The sequence below is a fragment of the Dipodomys merriami genome, unplaced genomic scaffold (genome assembly GCF_024711535.1).
Source record: "Dipodomys merriami isolate MVZ:Mamm:240054 unplaced genomic scaffold, mDipMer1.0.p SCAF_4, whole genome shotgun sequence".
Taxonomy (NCBI): Eukaryota; Metazoa; Chordata; class Mammalia; order Rodentia; family Heteromyidae; genus Dipodomys; species Dipodomys merriami.
In genome coordinates, this window is record NW_027205603.1 from 17,966,074 (window position 1) to 17,986,181 (window position 20,108).

At 39.1% G+C, this 20,108-nt stretch overlaps 1 protein-coding gene across 1 annotated transcript in view; it reads left to right on the forward strand.

The window, feature by feature from the left end:
• Ero1b (endoplasmic reticulum oxidoreductase 1 beta) overlaps positions 1 to 20,108 on the forward strand; it is a 40,999-nt gene that overhangs the window by 12,165 nt on the left and 8,726 nt on the right. Inside the window, exons 3-12 of the mRNA XM_069990618.1 lie at positions 877 to 960; positions 2,568 to 2,609; positions 4,297 to 4,379; positions 7,398 to 7,471; positions 11,964 to 12,084; positions 12,189 to 12,235; positions 13,718 to 13,729; positions 16,539 to 16,565; positions 18,997 to 19,089; positions 19,591 to 19,837. Coding sequence (XP_069846719.1) covers positions 877 to 960; positions 2,568 to 2,609; positions 4,297 to 4,379; positions 7,398 to 7,471; positions 11,964 to 12,084; positions 12,189 to 12,235; positions 13,718 to 13,729; positions 16,539 to 16,565; positions 18,997 to 19,089; positions 19,591 to 19,837 — 830 coding nt within the window. The remainder of the gene's footprint in view (positions 1 to 876; positions 961 to 2,567; positions 2,610 to 4,296; positions 4,380 to 7,397; positions 7,472 to 11,963; positions 12,085 to 12,188; positions 12,236 to 13,717; positions 13,730 to 16,538; positions 16,566 to 18,996; positions 19,090 to 19,590; positions 19,838 to 20,108) is intronic.

The following is a 20,108-nucleotide window of genomic DNA, read 5'->3' on the forward strand; positions in this document are numbered from 1 at the left end:
TTTGTTACACTGTGGATGTTCCGAGTAGTATGGCCAGATCATTCAAAAGTGCCTCTAAACTCTGTTTTCCCGGTCTGTTTTAATGGCACCCAGGAAATTAGCCTCCAGTCATACTGCTCCCTGGAGTAAATGGGATGGAAACCAGGAATGCAGCTCGGAAGTTGGAGTGTTAGAGGCATATTCTAGTTCCTTCTTTCCTTGCAGAGAGGCTAAACACTAAGAGTTACCTTCCTCAAAACAAAAGGGGCCATAAACCTGTAAACATTCAGCAGCCATCTCCCTAGGTGCACAGTGAACAGTATGAGCAAGGCATCTTCCTTAGAGCTCTCCTGTGGAGCATAGTGAGGGGACTGGGGACATTAAGTCACCCTGAGTTTGTCCAGTGACAGTAAAGTATCAAGTGAGCAGTGAATGTGAATGTAACTTTTTTTCAAGTGTCAGAGGACTAATACTATCTTTAAAAATTAGTATTTCTGATGGGCACTGGTGGCTCACGCCTACAATCCTATCTACTCCTGAGGCTGAGATCTGAGGATCACAGTTCAAAGCCAGCCTGGGCAAGAAAGTCCGTGTGAGACTCTTACCTCCAATCAATCACCAGGAAACTAGAAGTGGCTCTGTGGCTCAAGTGGTAGAACGCTCACCTTGAGCTGAAGAGCGCAGGGACAGTGCCCAAGCCCAGAGTTCAAGCCCCTCAACCAGCCCCCCCCCAATAATATTTCCTTCAGCTATATGAAAAACCACGATCATTTAAATCTGAACTATGTACGTACCACAAGGATAAGAAGCTTTTCCTTCTCACACTATGTTACAGGTGCATACCTGCAAATATTCTGTAATCATAATCTATTTTCTAACAATTTGTTCTTTCTCAAGGTTAATCTGAAGCGACCATGTCCTTTCTGGGCCGAAGATGGCCATTGTTCAATAAAAGACTGCCATGTGGAACCGTGTCCAGAGGTATAATAAATAACAAGGGGAAACATGCTTTCTCTGGGACTTCTTTTTAATGATTTTGATATTGAACTCAAGGCCTCATGCTTTATCACTTGAGCCAGGCCCTCAGTTCTTTTGCTTTTTTTAGTTGTCCTTTAGAGAGGGCCTCTCATGTTCAGGCTAGTTTCAAACTGAAATCTTCCTGTGTCTTCTTCCTGTGTACCTGGGATTACAGAAATATACCACTGCACCCAGCCTCACTTGGACTTTTAGATAAGTATACTCTGAATATTAGGTTAATATAAACAGATTTGGTCTTGTCAACAAATTTATATGCTGTCTTTCTGTAATGACCAGGTCATTGAAGGTTTATGCTAAACTTACCACCAGAATGGTGGTATGTTTGTTACTGTTTATTAAACAATAGACTTCCAAAAGAATGCTAAACTTACCAACAGAGTGGTCTTGTTGCTGTTTATTAAAGAATAGATTTCCAAAAAAATGCTGTATTTTAGACTTTGATTTTATTTTCATGTAAATTAAACACTTTGTTTTTGGTCGGTCTGGGCCTAGGCACTGTCCCTCAGCTCTTCAGCTCAAGGTGAGTGAGCCACAGTGCCACTGCCAGTTTTCTGGTGGTTTATTGGAGGTAAGAGTCTCTCAGACTTTACTGCCTGGGTTGAACCGTGATCCTCAGACCTCAGCCTCCTGAGTAGCTAGGGTTACAGGCATGAGCCACCGGCGCCTGGCTAAATTAAACACTCTTATACTGAGCTGTACCTCTAGCCCTTAGACTTTGATTTTTGAAATGTAGCATAGTTATTAATATTCTTTTCCCTCAACAGTGGTTATGATTTTTATATTACTTTTTTTAACTTAGTTGTGTTTATCCTTAACAATATTACACATTCTCTCTCTCTCCCTTTCCCACTCTCCCCCTCTCTTCCTCTCTCCCCCTCTCTCTCCCTCTCTCCCCCACTCTGTCTCTCTCTGTCTCTCTCTGTCTCCCTTTGTTTCTCTTCCTCCCTCCCTCTCTCTCTCTCCCTCCCTCCCGGCACTGTGGCCAGGTTGGGCAGGATGCCCTTGATACTCCAGATAACTAGCAAAAAGCTGAGAGTAGGGATATGGCCCAAGTGGTACAGCACCAGCAGTGAGTGGAAAAGGCCAAATAAGAGTGCAAGGCCAATCAAGAGTGCAAAGCCTAGCTGGGTGCCAGTGGCTCACACCTGTCAGGAGGCTGAGATGTGAGGATTATGGTTCAAAACCAGCCCAGGCAGGAAAGTCCGTGAGTCTCTTATCTCCAGTTAACCACCAGAAAATTGGAAGTAGTGCTGTGGCTCAAAGTTATGCTAGTCTTGAGCCAAAAGCTCAGGGACCAGTGCCCAGGCCCTGAGTTCAAGCCCCACAACCCATTAAAAAAAATTACTCTTTTCATACTTCTTAGAGTTGATTTTGATTCTGTATTTGTCATCCAGTTTTCTATACTTTGACTTACAAGTCTGGAAATGAAATAACTCTGCTTTTACCTTAAGAAACTGTGAAAACACAATTTAAATGAGTATATATGTCCCCCCACCTCCACTAAAATACTCTGGATCACTTTTAAAGTTTTTGTTGTTACTTCTTTTTAGAGTAAAATTCCAGTTGGAATTAAAGCGGGGCATTCTAATAAGGTGAGTCACTTTTTTTCCTTGAGTGCTTCTGATTTATGTAGCTAGACTTGTTCTTTGTAATGCTGGATGGTGCTTGCAGTAGATAACCAAAAATGATTATTTGGGAGAGTAGATATTTGGCCTCAGAATTTCAAATCCCTCATTTTTGAAGCAAGCAGAGGTTGTGCATTCCTAATTTCTTGTGAAATTACTTCTGCTTGTGGAATCCTTAGAACAATGTAGATGTAATTATAAAAGTATCAGATCACCTGCTGAGACATTTTAGCACAAAGGTATTCTTAGCCTTCTGTTTGAACTTGTCTCCCTGTTAAATTCAGAATTCTATTGTGTAAAGAAACTATCAATAGGGGCTGGGAAGGTGGCTCAGTGGTAGAGAGCTTGCCTTGCATGCATGAGGGCCTGGGTTGGATTCCTCAGCACCACATAAGCAGAAAAAAAAAGCCGGAAGTAGCACTGTGGCTCAAGTGGTAGAGTGCTAGCCTTGAGCTGAAGAGCTGAGCGACAGCACCCAGGCCCAGAGTTCAGGCTCCACAACTGGACCCCCCCTCAAAAAAAAAAAATAAATAAAACTATCAATAATGTTTTAATTAAGATGCTTTGAAGTGGTGCTAAATTATTTCTGAATTAAAGATTACCCTTTTATTCATATGAGCAGCTACTGTTACTTTAGCAGTTTACTGCTAGTTTTTCACAATTGTTTGTACATAATGAAGGTCTTCATATGCTCTTTTTGCCTTTCTCTGGTGCATCCTCTGCATGTTCTAGTTCTCGCTCTGGCATATATTATTTCACTTTCTCGTATTTCTTACTACTCCCACTACCCACTTTTATAGTGTCTTTACATGGTTTTACTCTTACTGCATGTGCATTTTTCAAAAAGTAGTATATGTACCTAGAGTAAAGCAATGTAGGATTATCTTGTATAAAACTTTAAAAGTTGTAATAATACAATTCTTTATTTCAAATTGAAAAAAAAATTTTTTTTTAGTTTGTAATTTCATTCAGTTCAGTTGTAACCTGTTTTCTTTAGTTATGTAGTCAGTTGTATGATTCAGTAGAGCTACTGCTGTCCAAGACTTGAAATTGTTTCCAGCTTTTCACTCTTACATGTAATGATGCACTGGCAGTTCTATCTGTATTTCAGTGTGCACACATAAAAGTTTCTTTCTGTGTGTATTTACAAGTAGGATTGCTGATTCATAGGGTTCCCTTATCTCAGCATTCAAGTACCAAGTACCTTTCTAAGGTAGTCGTAACTTCTAAAATAACAGTTGTTGCCTTGGGATATTGTCTCCTGTTTAAGGATTTTGCATTTTCATAACTCCAGAGATTTAAATTTCTTTCCCAAGAGTGTTCTCAGTTTCTTATTACTGACACATTTAACTATTCAATTTTAATACCTTTATTTATGCCTCATTTTTATTAATCTTTCTTACATGTGCAGTGTTTTTGCATTTTGTAACTTTTTTCCTTTCTAAATTTGTTCTCTAGATCTATTTGTGCTGAAATAGAGTTGTACTATTTTTTAATTGTTAGATGCTTGTCACCATGTAAAAACATAACAAAGGATTTTTATAATAGGTGTATCTATATTTAGTGTATGTTGTTATTGACAGATTTTCTGCTAGTGGAAGCTGGGAAAGAAAGATCATACTACTAAACTTGCTTGTTATGAACCTCTTTACAGTACTTGAAAGTGGTAAACAATACCAAAGAATTAGAAGACTGTGAGCAAGCAACTAAACTGGGAGCAATTAACAGCACATTAAGGCAAGTTTTGTTTTAGTAGTTTTAAGAAGAAATGTTCTTAGTTTGTATAAAAAATGTTTTTCTTGTGATTTTGGTAACCATTATTTTCAAATAATCAGCTATTTTTTATTTATCCAGAATCTGTAATAGTTTGACCTCTTTGCCTGATTTAATTTCTATCATGTATCATTAATTGTAAGTCTGTCTAAAAAGTACAGATTTACAAGATTATTCAGATGGCAGGGTTTATGGCTCCATTCTTCCTAATTCTTGTTTCAAAAAAAAGAGGCATGAAGCTTGGTGCTGGTGGCTCACATCTGTAATCCTACCTACTCAGGAGGCTGAGATCTGAGGATCATGGTTCAAAGCCAGCCTGTTCAGAAAAGGCCTTGAGACTTATCTCTCCTAAACTACAAAAAAGTGTCAGTGTGTCTCAAACTGTAGAATGCTAGTTAACCCTAAGCACAAAAGCTCAGGAACAGAACCCAGGACCAGAGATCAAACTCTAGGACCAGAAAAAAAAATTACCAGAAAAGTTAAGCCTAGCACTGGTGGCTTATACCTACTAATCCTAGCTATTCAGGAGGCTGAGATCTAAGAATCATGGTTCAAAGCTAGCTAGCCTTGGAAGCAAAGTCTGTGAGACTCATGTTTCCAATTAACCATCTAAAAATTTGAAGTAGAGCTGTGGCTTAGAGTGGTAGAAGCCCTAGTCTTGAGCAAAAAAGCTCAAGGACAGGGCCCAAATCCTGAATTAAAGCCCCATGATCAACAACAAAAAAAGTTAATTTGATTTAGTGCAGTCAGTTTTATATACTTCTTTGTAGTGGTTCTTTTCTATAGCAGCTTCTCAATACAGAATCTTGGGTGTAATGGTAGTTCATTTAGGAATTACTTGATTACACATACTTAAAACCTCTTTCCTTTTGGGCTATGAATAAAGAACAGTAGCAACATGATACTTATTCATGATACTTATTCCTTGTGTCTTATATCCAAGACACAAGGCCCATCTGGACACTAGGCACTGATGGCTCATGCTTTTAATTCTAGCTATTCAGAAGGCTGAGAATTGAGATTTGAAACCAGCTCAGGCATACAAATCCTCAAGACTCTTATCTCCAGCTAACAAGGAAAAAGGCAGAAATGGAGGTATGGCTCTCAAGTGGTAGAGTGACAGCTGTGAGCAAAAGAGCCAAGTGAGAGCAAGGCCCTGAGTTTGGGCCTCAGTAGTACGTGCATCCCATAAGACCTGAATATAGTTGTTTCTTAACAGTTCTTCAAGTTAGAGATCTTGGTCATAGATTTTGTCAAGTGCAAGATTAAATGATAACTCTATGATGAAATGGATTTTGATGTGACTAGCAAATATTATTGGGAGATCACAGACATACAGTTCAAATAAGTACTTCATGCTGATTATGCTCCAGAAATGTAGTTCTTTTCAGGTTCTTGTCAGGTAATTCCAATATTCAAGAAGAAGTAGGATGATTTCTAGTTTGCAGCCATGTTACCTATGGGTCATGCCTATAACCCTGATTACTTGGAAGGCTGAGAATGGGAAGACTGGTTCAAGACCAGCCCAGGCAGAAAAATTCACAAGACACATTCTCAACCTGTAGTTGTGTGTGGTATCATTTAAAGCTACACAGGAGGTAGAGATTGAGAAGATTACAGTTCAGGCAAGCCTGTCCAAAAAGTCCATGAGTCCATCTTAATAAAGGAAGTTGGCATATGCCTATTATCTCAGTAACAACATGAAGACTACAATAGAATGGTGGAAGTCTAGGTACACACTTATACAGGAAATGAGACTATCTAAAAAAAAAAAAATCTGGGCACTTGTGGCTCAGGCCTATAATCCTAGCTACTCAGGAGGTTGAGATCTGAAGATTGTGGTTCAAAGCCAGCCTGGGCAGAAAATTCCATAAGACTCTTATCTCCAATAAACCTGGAAAAAAAATATGGAAGTAGAGAAGTGGCTCAAGTGGCAGAGCTAAGGAACAGTGCTCAGGCTCTGAGTACAAACCCCAGTACCACAAAAAAAAAAAAGGGTATGAGGCTCAGTGGTAGTATAGTACTACTTTTTTTTTTTTTTTTTTTTTGGGTCCGGTTGTGGGGCCTGAACTCTGGGCCTGGGCGCTGACCCTCAGCTCTTCAGCTCAAGGCTAGCGCTCTACCATTTGAGCCACAGCGCCATTTCCAGCTTTTTTAAACTTTTTGCTTATGTGGTGCTGAGGAATCGAACCCAGGGCCTCAGGCATGCAAGGCAAGCGCTCTACCACTGAGCCACCTTCCCAGCCCAGTACTACTTTTTTTTAAAGGCAATTCCTGCTGTCTGTCTAGGGTCCTTTAATAATAGAAGCAATTTAAATTCTTAAAATTAATTGAATTCCTCCAGGAAGAATGTAATAGTTACAATATTTAAGTCAATTGAAAAAGATCGCTTGATTTTTGTGTTTAAATAATGTCAAAATAATTATCAAACCAGGGTTAATCAATTTAATTAAGAAATATAAATCACTGGAAATTAATATCTTTTTTTTTTTTTTTTGTCAGTGTGGAGCTTGAAGTCAGGGCCTAGGTACTGTCCCTGAGCTCTTTTGCTCAAGGTGAAGGACTCTTTTGCTCAAGGCTAGTGCTGTACCACTTTTAGCCATGGTGCCACTTCTGGTTTTTCTGGTGGTTAATTGGAGTTAGGAGTTTCATGGCCTTTCCTGCCTACGCTGGCTTTGAACCACAAATCTTAGGTCTCAGCTTCCTGAATAGCTAGAATTACAGATGTGATCCATCAATGCTGGCTGGAAATTAATACCTTTCATATGGTTCCTTCATGTAACCACTAATAATAGAACTTGAGCCATTATGTAATAAGAATGTGACCTCAAATGATCTATTTTCTTTTTTTTATTATTGTGAAAATACTGTACAGAGTGGTTACAATTACTGAAATGATCTATTTTCATTATACTAAAATGCACTGTTAACAGTCTCAACCCCAAATTTAATAATTTCTTTTTTTATTCCTCTTTCCCACAGTAACGAAAGCAAAGAAGCTTTCATTGACTGGGCACGCTACGATGATTCACAGGATCACTTTTGTGAACTTGATGGTAATAAATATAATTATTTTAACCTTAACATTTTTATAAGACACTTAAATTTGTGAAATTATAATCTGAGTTTCAGCTTTAACACTGGATTTTGTGATGTATACCTTATTGTGCATAATAGCATTTAATAAGAGCCTGTGTTTGAGACCCTATGTAAGTGCCTTAAATAAATTATTTCTAGTCTTTACAGCTATCTTGTTAGGTGTGTATTATTCATATCTGAAAAAAATGAGTCTGAAAAGGCTAAATAACTTGCTCAAGATCACATGATAACAGGAGGCTGAGGCAGGTGTTAGTCCTGCAGCTGTGTCCACATGTGTGTTCTTCCCACCGTCATCTGCCGTCTCCTGCAGACTTTCCGTTGAAGCCACGTGGCTAAAGCTCTGTGAACATAACTATAAAAATTTTTGCACTGGAATTTGCTAAAGTTTTCAACAAACTCATATAAAGATGCCCTGAATGAATTGACTCTTCCAAGAGTCATTTCCCTAGAAGGATACAGAAGCAGGATATTGCCAGCAGATAAGAACCACTTGTCACAGAATAAAATTGCAGTGACTCAAATTTTTTTTTGGGTCCGGTCATGGGGCCTGAACTCTGGGCCTGGGCGCTGTCCCTCAGCACTTCAGCTCAAGGCTAGCGCTCTACCACTTGAGCCACAGCGCCACTTCCAGCTTTTTTTCTTTTTGCTTATGTGTGCTGGGGAATTGAACCCAGGACCTCATGCATGCAAGGCAAACACTCTACCATTGAGCCACCTTCCCAGCCCTGACTCAAAATTTTTTATCTATGAAAATTGTATGTGTGTGGATGTATGTATGTATGCTGGTCCTGGGGCTGCATGGAGCCTGGGTGCTACCCATGAGCTCTTTTGCTCAAGGCTAATGCTCTACCACTTAAACTACAGCTCCACTTCAGGCTTTTTGATGGTTCATTGGAGATAAGGGGCTCTCAAACTTTTCCTGCCCAGGCTGGCCTCAAACTTCAATTCTCAGTTCTCAGCCTTCTGAGTAGCTAGGATTACAGGCATGAACCATCAGCACCAGGCAATGGGAAAATATTTGTGAAGAACTGTGCTCTGTGTGCTGAAATCATTTGCTGGACCTCTTCACCTTTACCTTGGCATTGTTAGATGTGGGGTTGTGGGGAAAAATGTGGGATTTGAGCACACTCAATTGGAAAATGGGCAGCAGAATTTTTCTGAACTGTTCAAGGATCATAATACTTTCTAAAGGTTTAAAAAGGATTCTCAGGTAGAATTTTCCTGTTAATCCATATTATAATGGTGTGAGCTACTATAGGACAGCCAATGAGGTGTCTTAGCAGCAGGTATGCCAGTGGGCATTTAATGAAATATCTGCATCATGATTTTTCAAAATGGCCAGAGGTTTATCAGGGCAAGTCATTGCACCTGTGCTGAATACTTGCAGAACTGTTTATCCTTCTATTTTCTCCTTGGTATTCTCATTCTGTTGAGTGACACTGTAATCATTTCTCTGTGACTTCTTATTTTCTCACTATTTGATGTATGTTAAAAGAGGATCATGCTCTTTTAACAGGCCTTTACATTAATAAGTCATTCCTGAGAATATATGCGTTACTCATAAAAAAATGGGTGTTTCACTTAAAATACTAGTACTTCTGGGTTCTCTTGTTATAAACAAATGGATTGCTAGATTATTTGTCATATAAAATAGTGACAACCGGGCTGGGAAGTTGGCTCAGTGGTAGAGTGCTTGCCTCGCATGCATGAGGCCCTGGGTTCGATTCCTCAGCACCACATAAGCAGAAAAGGCTGGAAGTGGTTCTGTGGCTCAAGTGGTAGGGGGACAGCGCCCAGGCCCAGAGTTCAACCCCACGACCAACCAATAACTCATTTTTAAAACATTGGTTTCTTAAGTTATAAAAGACCAGTCCTATAAGAATTTATATATAGTTATTCTGTAAGATTTATAGAATTGTGTTTGTAAAATAAAATTTATGCACCCTGCTGCTTACTAATTAGATTACCACTTCCGGTCTGAGAAGTAGTGTTCATCTGTGTTCTCATTATGTATATCTGTAATTATGTGCATTACTATCAGATAGTTTAGAAGCATTGTTTAGTTATTCCTCATCTGATTTCAGTGGGGTAAAATTAAAATCTAAATGTTCTTTGAAGTTCATGAGAGAAAAGATCTGATTCTCCTGTTATATTGCATGCTATTTTGTTATTGTCTCTATTTGAATGGAAGGTGATATAATAGTTTTAAATAATTTAGCAGTTTATATTCATCAAGGTGAGCTGTTCTGTTTCTGTTAAAATTTGCCTTTATGATTGGCTTGCTTCTTCCTTTGCTCCATGTTTCCTCACTGTTGCCTCATCCGAGATGACCAGTGTTCCCCTAAAACCTAGTCATATCACACTCCCACAGACTTTGTATCCATCTCCTTCCCTGCCAATACCTGCCTGATACTGTGGGTTTACTGTCTTTTTTCTGACTAGGTTTTAGCTACATGAGGGCTTATTTTGGGGGTAATAGGGTATAGCTACTGTATTCTTTGTGCTTAGAATAGGACCAGGACCTGCTAAATGAAACAGTTGGTTCATAAATAGCCCAAATGGTATGATAAGTTTGGGGTGTTTTGGGGTGTGTGTGTGTGTGAGCCCTGTCCCTAAGCTAGCACTCTACCACTTGAGTTACAGTTCCACTTTTGGCTTTTTGGTAGTTAATTGCCCAGCCTAACTTTGAATCACAGTCCTCAGATCTCAGCCTCCTGAATAGCTAGTTACAGGCATGATCCACCAGTGGCCAGCACATGATAGATTTTGACTTCCATTTTTTCTTCTGAAAGAATATTCACTAATATATTTAAAATGTTTTTAAAGCAGTGGTTTCTAGAAGTGGTTCAAAATGGTAGAGTGCTAGCCTTGAGCAAAAGAGCTCAGGGACAAAGCCCAGGTCCTGAGTTCAAGCCCTATGATTGACAAAACAAAACAAGAAAGTAGTTTCTAAGTCTAGTTGTGTAACAGAACCATCTATGACTTTATAAACTGTAGATTCTCCCCGTTGAGGATTATGTTTCAGCAGTGAGCTCGTTGCAGATATAAGTAGGATCTTCAACCTGTGCTCATGAGCACAGAGCCTGTACACTGAGCTGATCTATGCTGCATTATGCTGTAAGAGACACATGGGCAGGAAGGCAGGGCACACTAGAAGATGTGGTGTGACCTCATGGCACTGACATTAAATCAGGGTAGTGAAAAGAAATTCAGTGTGAGAACTGTATATTTGAAGTGGAGGGAAAATCCTGCATCTAGCACAGTAATTGTCAGAATGAGGTATAACAAAGTCTGTGTCTTTAGATAAAGGAACATGATCATGGAAACAACAACCTTGTAGAGGGAGGAGGAAGAGAAAACTGGGAGGAAGCATAGTAGGGATGTAAAAAGAATGATCCGAATGAGCAGTAAAGCTGTAGCTATGTAGAGAAGCTATAGTTAGCAACTACTCTGGCCTGCTATTGGGGTGTAAAAGCTGCAGGTGTAGTTAACAACTACTCTGGTCTGCTCTAGCAGTGTATCTGCAGTTAAGCAAATGAAGCGTCTGTGTACCAAGAACATTTCTGAACCAGTATTGCAATAGGACAGCTTTGGCTAACAAAACCTACCCTTTTTGTGATTTGAAAAATTATTACAGGATTCTAAAAATTTTAAAAGAAAATCATTAATTAAAGGAACAAACATTAAGAGCACTGGGAATGTAAATTTTACTTGAGAAAATATATAAATTGAAATGATTGATTATACTCTTAAAGGTATTTTCAGTTCCCTTAAAATATAAGGACTGAATATGGTAACATATGTCCATACTCCCAGCTCTTCAGTAGGTATAGATAGGAGGAGCTTGGTTTGAGGTTAGTGCAAGCAAAAAGTTTGAAAGACCCCATCTTAACCAGTAAACTGGGCAGGATGGTTTGTAATCTCAACTATGCCAGAGGTACTTAAGATCCCAATCTGAGGCCAGCCCTGGTTAAAAATATGAGACCCTACCTGAAAAATAAAGGAAAGAGAGCTGAGGATGTGGCTCAAGTGGTAGAGTTCCTGCCTAGCAAGTGTGAGGCCCTGTGTTCAACCTCAGTATTAGGGAAATGACAAAAAAAAGACTGCCAAAATATACCAAACACACAACCCAAAACAAAACAACCAAATAAAACAGGTGTTATGCAGCTATAGTTGTTAGGTGAAAAAGTGAGACTCTGAAAAATGAGAGCGAGAGGAGGAAGAGGGGAGGGGAGAGAGCATCAAGTTGGTGTGTAAAGACAGAAGAGTGGAGAGGGTGTCAAGTACACTATTAAAACAGGTTATAGTTCTGATAGGTCCCCTCTGTGTGAGGACCCCAGGTGTTAGGAATCAAGTCCCACCTGTGTTCAGCAGCCTGCCCTTCCAAGTGGAGGGTGCATTTCTCTAGCACCAAAAGCAGTGTTGGGTATGTGGTTGTCTCTTGTACAGATGAGCGGTCCCCTGCAGCCCAGTACGTCGACTTGCTACTGAACCCAGAGCGCTACACTGGCTACAAGGGCCCATCAGCATGGAGAGTGTGGAACAGCATCTACGAGGAAAACTGTTTCAAGTAACAGGAAAGAGGAGGAGGAGGAGGAAGGGAATGCCTGCTTCTGGTAGAAAAGATAATATATAAGTTGAACCGTCTCATGTTTGGGTTTTATGTTCTTTCAGGCCTCGATCTGTGTATCGTCCTTTGAACCCTCTGGCACCCAGCCGAGGTGAGTTTTGTTTATTTATTAATTTAATTTATTTATTTTGTTGGTCGTGGGGCTTGAACTCTGGGCCTGAGCACTGTCCCTCAGCTCTTCAGCTCAAGGCTTGAGCCACAGTGCCACTTTAGTCTTTTTCTGCTTATGCGATGCTGAGGAATTGAACCCAGGGCCTCATGCATTCAAGGCAAGCATTCCACCACTGGCCACCTTCCCAGCCCTTGTTTTTAAATATATACATGCATATTCATGCTTTTAGAGACTTCATAAAGTATCTTTGTGTGATTAAACTTTATAAGGAAAAGTTTTCAACTTTATTTTGTTTAACTTGACTAACAAAGAATATAAGATTGGTTTGATTAGACATCTAGATTTTCATATATTTTCATAATTACTGTTGTCTATTGAATGCCTGCTGTGTGCCAGTCTATAAGCTTAGGAACTTTATGTGCTGGTACCAGGGCTTGAATGCAGGGCTTTGAGATTCCACAGCTGGTACTCTACTGGTTAAGCCACTATGTGAGCCACCAGCACCCAGCTTAAAGTAGGAACTATAAAGCAATCCACGTGTGGCTGCTGTGCAGCTTGTATGCAGGGCATGGCTTTGGTTATCTGGGATGTCCTTGTTCTTTTGTCAGTGAGGAGCCAAACGCTGGGTGCAGCCCTCCCATTCCTCCTTTTCAAATTAGGTGGATTAATGTTTGCTTCTTATTGTTTATTTTGGTTGATTGGAGTCTGATGGACTTTTCTATTGGCTAGCTTTGGACCTTGATCCTTCTAATCTCAGCTCCCTGAGTAGCTAGAATTACAAGTGTGAGCAATGTCCATGAAGCTTTTTAAGTGTTTAAAAATACACAATTTTAAAAAATCAGAATTGAAGAAGTGGAGAAGCTATGTAAGTAAAGTAGAATAGCAGTGCCATACCATTGCATCTCTGTTCCATAGTACAGAGTTTAGGAAGGATTCTGTCCTGAATCAGAGCAGCTAGGCTTCTGCACTGTTTTCCCAACCGTGTTTTAAGCCAGCAGAACTTTTTTCCAAACATAAAATGTTCTATCAGAATCCCTCAGACAACACTGAAAGAAAACAGAGCTGCTGTGGGGACCAGAGCCCAACCTGCCAAAACCAGCTGCCTTTCAGGCTTGTGGGTAAAAGAGGGATGCACTCCTACATGAGGAAGCTGTGTTCCAAGCATGGTGTGCACTTTGCTTAAAGGAGTGACTTCCTGTATGCATTACCTATGGAAACTAGTGGTCTCTATGTTTGCTTTACCCGCTTTCTGAGATTTTACTGCTTTGTATAAAGTGTGCAAGTCTTGTGTTCTTTGGCCTATATGCTTGTTAAGAAATCTTGTTTGTAAGAGGACTACATATCAACCAGGGTTCATGATCTAATGAATAGTTCAACAAGCAGTAAAATCTTAAATTTAATAAGATGTAAATGTGAACTGTATAAAAAGTTTCCTAAATCTCTCCTTATTTTCTCTTTTAGGTGAAGATGATGGTGAGTTGAACTCTATTTGTGTTAGCTTCAGAAACATTTCAACTATGACAATTTAATTTTTCCTCTTTGAATCAGAAGAAAATGCTTACCCTGTGTGTTTTTTTTTAATAGCTACCAGTGACTGGTGGCCGAAAACAAGATTCGTTTTTAAAATGTAAAGTTATTCTATGTAAAAAGCATAAAGACTATTTAAAGATTGTTTTCAAATGGTTGTAAGAGTGTTACAGTTTAACATGTCAGTTGATGAACACGATGCAACCTAGTCAGAGTTACCCCTTCCATCATCCTCCCCTTCCTATCTGTCCTAGCTCCACTCATCTCCTCAAGTTTCCTAGTCAGTTTTCACATTTGTTCCTTGAGTATTAGGCCTGTATTTGCCTAGCATTTTTCCCTCCATTCATCTGCCCTCCCTCTGTTCAGACCCTGTTTTACTTGCAAGTTCCCACATCCTAGTATTTCTTTTGTTTAAGTGTTAACTGTTCAAAGAGTTTATACTATGGACTTAGATTCTTGCATAAAAATTACTTTAGTCAGCTTGATCATGTATATATGTATATGACCATGTTTACATGAAATATTTTAGGTCTGAGATCCACATATGAAAGAAAACACGTGCCCTTTGTCTCTTGGGGCCTGATTTACTTTGCTTATTAATGTGATGGTATCCAGATCCATTCATTTCCCCACAAATGACATAATTGCTTTCTTCCCGATGGACAAATGAAATTCCATACTGATTTCCATGGTAACTGCCCTAATTACAGGCCCACCAACAGGGTATAAGTGTCCTTGTGTCCTTGCCAGCATTTTTTTTAGTATATTCTTCATCATGAATGTTCTGACTGGAGTGAGATAGAATCTCAATGTTGTTTTGATTTGTACTTCCTTTATGGCTATTTCTTTTATGAGCATTTCTTCAAGTATATATTGACAGGGCAGAAACTAGATTGACATTCCAAATCCTAATTTTCTGTTTATCATAGTCTACTTGAATATTGTGTGGAAATGGATGGGGCAAAGTTAAGATAATTTGAGACTATTCGTAACTTTGAAAGTTACAGTATCAAATATAGTACTTAATCTGATGAAGAACAATTTCTCAACAATTGGTTGTTTTGGGTGACTGAATGAGTATGTGTCAGAGGTACTGCAAAACAAACAAACATTATTTTGGTGGGATGCCTATTTATCTGTATTCAAGGACCCGGGATATGTATTGTGCAGGAGTGGAAGATGCACAAAACAGGTCTTCCTTGTGAGTCAACAGTACAGCGTAGGGAAGGTAACACAACTAATGTGACTTACACACAGGAGATGGTCTGGCTCAATAGTGGTGGAATGGCTCATGGCGCACTAGAGTGACTAGGAAAGCTCCCTGGAAGAGGTGGCCTTCAAGATGAATTTTGAATAAAGGAGCAGATTTAGGCTAGTGGAATCGGGTAGTGCATACTTGCTGGAGGAAATAACATGAGCCTCTGACTGAGGAAGGAAAAGTCACACATGTTGGGAGATAGGAAAAACTGTAGAGGCCCTTTAAAGGGATGGGGAAGACCAAAGTATTGAAGAGGGACTAGCTGGCAGTTAAGGTCGTGGGGCCTGAACTCTGGGCCTGGGTGCTGTCCCTCAGCTCTTCAGCTCAAGGCTAACGCTCTACCACTTGAGCCACAGCGCCATTTCCGGCTTTTTTCTTTTTGCTTATGTGGTGCTGAGGAATCGAACCCAGGGCCTCCTGCATGCAAGGCAAGCGCTCTACCACTGAGCCACCTTCCCAGCCCCAGTTGAGGTATTTAAAGAGTGAGGGAATATGGATCCTTAGCAAGGGTAAGTTGGATGATGACTGGAGATGTTTCTGTTGTTTGCAGAATGTGACAAGTCAAGGAAGCCAAGGAATTCACACCTGGAATTCAGCCCTAGATGCCTTTTACAGGTTTTCTGTGGGTCTGGCCAGGTGTTCTGTCTGTCTCTCTTCATTTACAATAAGAGATAAGAAGGGATCAAGATAATGTTGTACTAATAAGTTGATGTGTTGAAATGAAACTCTTCTGTGCAACTTACTTAAATATAAAGAAAAAGGTAGATAAGTATAGGAACCGGGAAAGAACAGTAACCATTTTATTCTCTTTTTCATTCAGAACAATCTGGGGCCAGTAATAGTTTTCTTTGTCTTTTAATCAGCAAATATAAATTCTCTTTATCATACCCCACATAGTGTTTTGGGTGTATGTACATGGGAAGGCCTAAATCAGGCTGTGTGCTGTGTATACCTCCTCAGCCTTCAACTGCAGGACTGGTTCTTTTTCTTCTTCTTTTTTTGTTTAGTCTGTTTACTTTCCTGAAGAATTTTGTTAAAAATAAAGGGCTTTTAAATTTAATTTTTGAAATTTAGTATTAGGTATTTGAGAAAATACACCTAGTTTTATTGGCTTAGGGAAAAAAAATGAAAAATAATTTTTAGGGTCAGTTTGCTCTTTGGGGCAATTGAAGTATATGGTTTACTAGAAACAAAGATATGAACAGTATGCTCCCTTGCTTTTGAATATTAACCTTCAATGAATAAGACATAATGTTTAGACTAAAAGGTTTCCTCACATATTTTAATACCATCTGGAAGAACATTTTCTAGAATTACTTATATTACCTCTGGGCTTTATTTTATAGAGCTGAATGCCTATTTGATCATTTCACCTGAAGCAAAAGGCATTTTTTAGAGATTGCTTAATTTGTCATAATATTTCATTTACCTAGCTCATTCTAGTTTTAAATGAACATTTAAAATATTTTAACCCATCTTCTCTCTCCTCTCTCTCAGGAGAATCATTCTATACATGGCTAGAAGGTAAATCTACTCTCTTCTTAAATTATTTGCTTTGTTTTAAAAACAAAATTTTTAGTATATTTTTGTAAATTTTTGTTAACTAGACAGGTAATTTTGACAATGTTTGAAGGAAAACACACTATCCATTTTAGGATATAATTGCATGAAAATGTTGGGGCCAATGGTCAGCCACACACCAGTGCCATCAAATCTATAGACATAGAAAGTACACTTGTGGCGGGGTGAGGTTGGGTGGTGACTGCTTACAGGTATTGGAGATTATGAAAATACTACAAATCAATTGTGGTAATGGGTTGGGAGAACATAGAATGATTGAATTACGTACTTTAAATTGGTGAATTACATGGCATGTATCATATGGCATTTACTGGATATATGAATAACAAGAAAGCCGTTAGGAATAAAAAAAATTACTATACTACCCAAATACTTGGCTAGCTACTGCTGTTTTTGGGTTTCCTAACCAGTTCTCAGTCTTTCATTGTAAATGTGGTGCTCATCCAAAATGCTTTTTTGTTGACTAGTAACCAAGTCTGTTTGTAAAAAGATATGTTCCTTTGGAAGAATGTACTTTTTATATAAGAAATGGGGGATAATGAATAAAATGATTGTAAACATTTTGTTTATGTTAACTTAGTCTAGGCTTAACTAATTAAAAGATACACCAGGGCTAGGAAGGTGGCTCAGTGGTAGAATGCTTGCCTCGCATGAATGAGGCCCTGGGTTCGATTCCTCAGCACCACATAAGCAGAAAAAGCGGAAAGTGTTGCTGTGGCTCAAGTGGTAAGAGCGCTAGCCTTGAGCTGAAGAACTGAGGGACAGCGCCTAGGCCCAGAGTTCAGGCCGCAAGACCGACAAAAAAAAAAAAAAAAAAAAAAAAAGATACACCAGCCGGGCGCGGGTGGCTCACACCTGCAATCCTAGCTACTCAGGAGGCTGAGATCTGAGGATCGGAGTTCAAAGCCAGCCTGGGCAAGAAAGTCTGTGAGACTCTTATCTCCAATAAACCATTCAGAAAACCAGAAGTGGTGCTGTGGCTCAAGAGATAGAGAACTAGTCTTGAGCTGAAGAGCTGAGGGACAGTGCCCAGGCCCACAGTTCAAGCTCCATGACTGCAAAAACCCAAACAACAACTACAAACACACCAATGTAGATCCTAATATATTAGATACTTTGGCATTTATATATTTCCAGCATTAAAAATGTGAAATGTTATTCATAGAAAGTTGAAATGGATGGCTGTGCATGCTGGTCCTGGGGTTGACCTCAGGGCCTGGGCACTCGCTGTTCCTGAGCTTTTTGCTCTACCACTTGAGCCACAGCTCTACTTCTGGCTTTTTGCTGGATGTTCCTGCTTGAGTTGGCTTCAAACCATGATCTTCAGGTCTCTGCCTCCTGAGTAGGATTACAGGTGTAAGCAACTGGCACCTGGCTTTGAAATGGATTTTTAACAATTTGTATTACTGGATGTAGGATTCTTTTGAAATTTTACTTTACCATGTTGTGTTAGAAGGCAAGTGAGCAGAGTGACAGAGGAGACTGACTTTTCATGGTCACAATTGTAGAGATAGTTAATGACAGTTGTAATTTGATTGATAGTAGTGAGCTCTGTGTATACTAGTCATTATTAAAGTGAGCTGTGAATGATTGTGGTGCATATACCATTAGGCCATTTTTCAAAATAACTCCTAAGTGTAAGTTGCATAACTTTAATGATTAAACTTTAAAGATATAACTGGTGTTTATACCAAAATGTTTACATGCATTAGGTTTTCAAGTAAAATACTAAAAATCATAAGGAATGATGCAGAGTTATAATCACAAAATTCAAATTCATCTTTAAAAATTCATTTATTAAAATTTTAAGCCTGAAGTATCAAAGATTTTAATTAGTAGATAGTTAACAATCATGTTGTATTTATTACACTTTTTTTTGTACTAGGGTTTGACCTTTTTGGGAAGTTCTTAGTGTTGTGTTTCAAATGTTACATTATTTTAAGTAGATCATACAGATAGAGATAGAGAATAATGAGACAAAAGGGTAACAATAGCCTCCTTTCTCTGCTACAAGTGGATTCAAAGGAAAATGTGTAGAGGGAAGAGAAAGGGAGCAAAGTCTTCTAACATAACAAAGTAAGGACCGTATTTGCTTCTATGCTTCTCTGCACATGGAAAGCTGTGCTGGTGTTTCTGGGTAACAGAGGAGCTTTTGACTGCATCCATAGTATTTTGGCTTCTAGGGTCTTTAGACCTAACACGCTCAATTTGAAGCTGGAAACTTATTGTCTTCAGCTAGATGTTCACACATTATCTTTGGGTTTATTTATAATGTTCTTGAATCTTCAATATAAATGCTAAATCTCCTTGATTGAAATTTTCTTTTATCTTTGGGCATGATTTTTTCTCTCTCTCAATATTTCTTTCTTCATAGGTTTGTGTCTGGAGAAGAGAGTCTTCTATAAGCTTATATCAGGTCTCCATGCCAGTATCAACTTACATCTATGTGCAAATTACCTCTTGGAAGGTAACCAGATCTTTTTTTTTAATTGTTATAAAGATAATGTACAGAGGGGTTCATAAATCAAGTAAAGAGTATATTTCTTTGAACAATGTCATCCCTGCCTCATTTTCCTCATTTTCCCCTCCCTTTACCACCAAGATGTATAGTTCATTTTCAACATAGTTTCTAGAAAGTATTACTGCTGAATTAGTTCATCCTTTGTCCTTATTGATCAATTAGGGATACAAATTAAAGTTCGTTAGACTTAAAAAGAAGTATATTTCTTTTTGGACAATGTCACCCCTTTCCTGGCGTTCTCCAGGTTTTTCCTCCCATTCTCCCCGACAAGTTGTATAGTTCATTTTCAACATAGTGTCTAGTGAGTGCCACTGCTGCATTTGGATAACCAGATCTGAAAGTGGAGATTGGCCTTTTATTATGGCATCAGAATTATTGGGAGGAAATACATATTCTGAAGAAGAAAAAAATCCTTTTGATTAAAAGATGTATTCTTTTTCTCTTTAGAAACCTGGGGTAAACCTAGTTGGGGACCTAATATAAAAGAATTTAAACGCCGCTTTGATCCTGTGGAAACCAAGGGGGAAGGCCCCAGAAGACTGAAGAACCTTTACTTCTTATACCTAATTGAGCTCCGAGCTTTGTCAAAAGTGGCCCCCTATTTTGAGCGTGCAATTGTTGATCTTTACACTGGAAACACAGAAGAAGATGCAGACACCAAGACCCTTCTGCTGAGTGTCTTTCAAGATACAAAGTAAGCGCAGGCCATCAGTGATCTGCAGTCTGCTTAGATGAGGTGGCACTAGACATGCAACAAAGATGGGAACTTAAAGGTAGAACAGAATGAGAAGACTCAGTGTCAAAAGAGCAGTTAAAAATACTCCTGAAGGCCAGGCATCAGTGTTCATGCCTGTAATCCTAGCTACTCATGAGGCTGATACCTGAGGATCACAATTCGAAGCCAGCCTGGGCAAGAAAGTCTGTGAGACTCTTATCTCGAATTAACCACCAGAAAACCAGAAGTG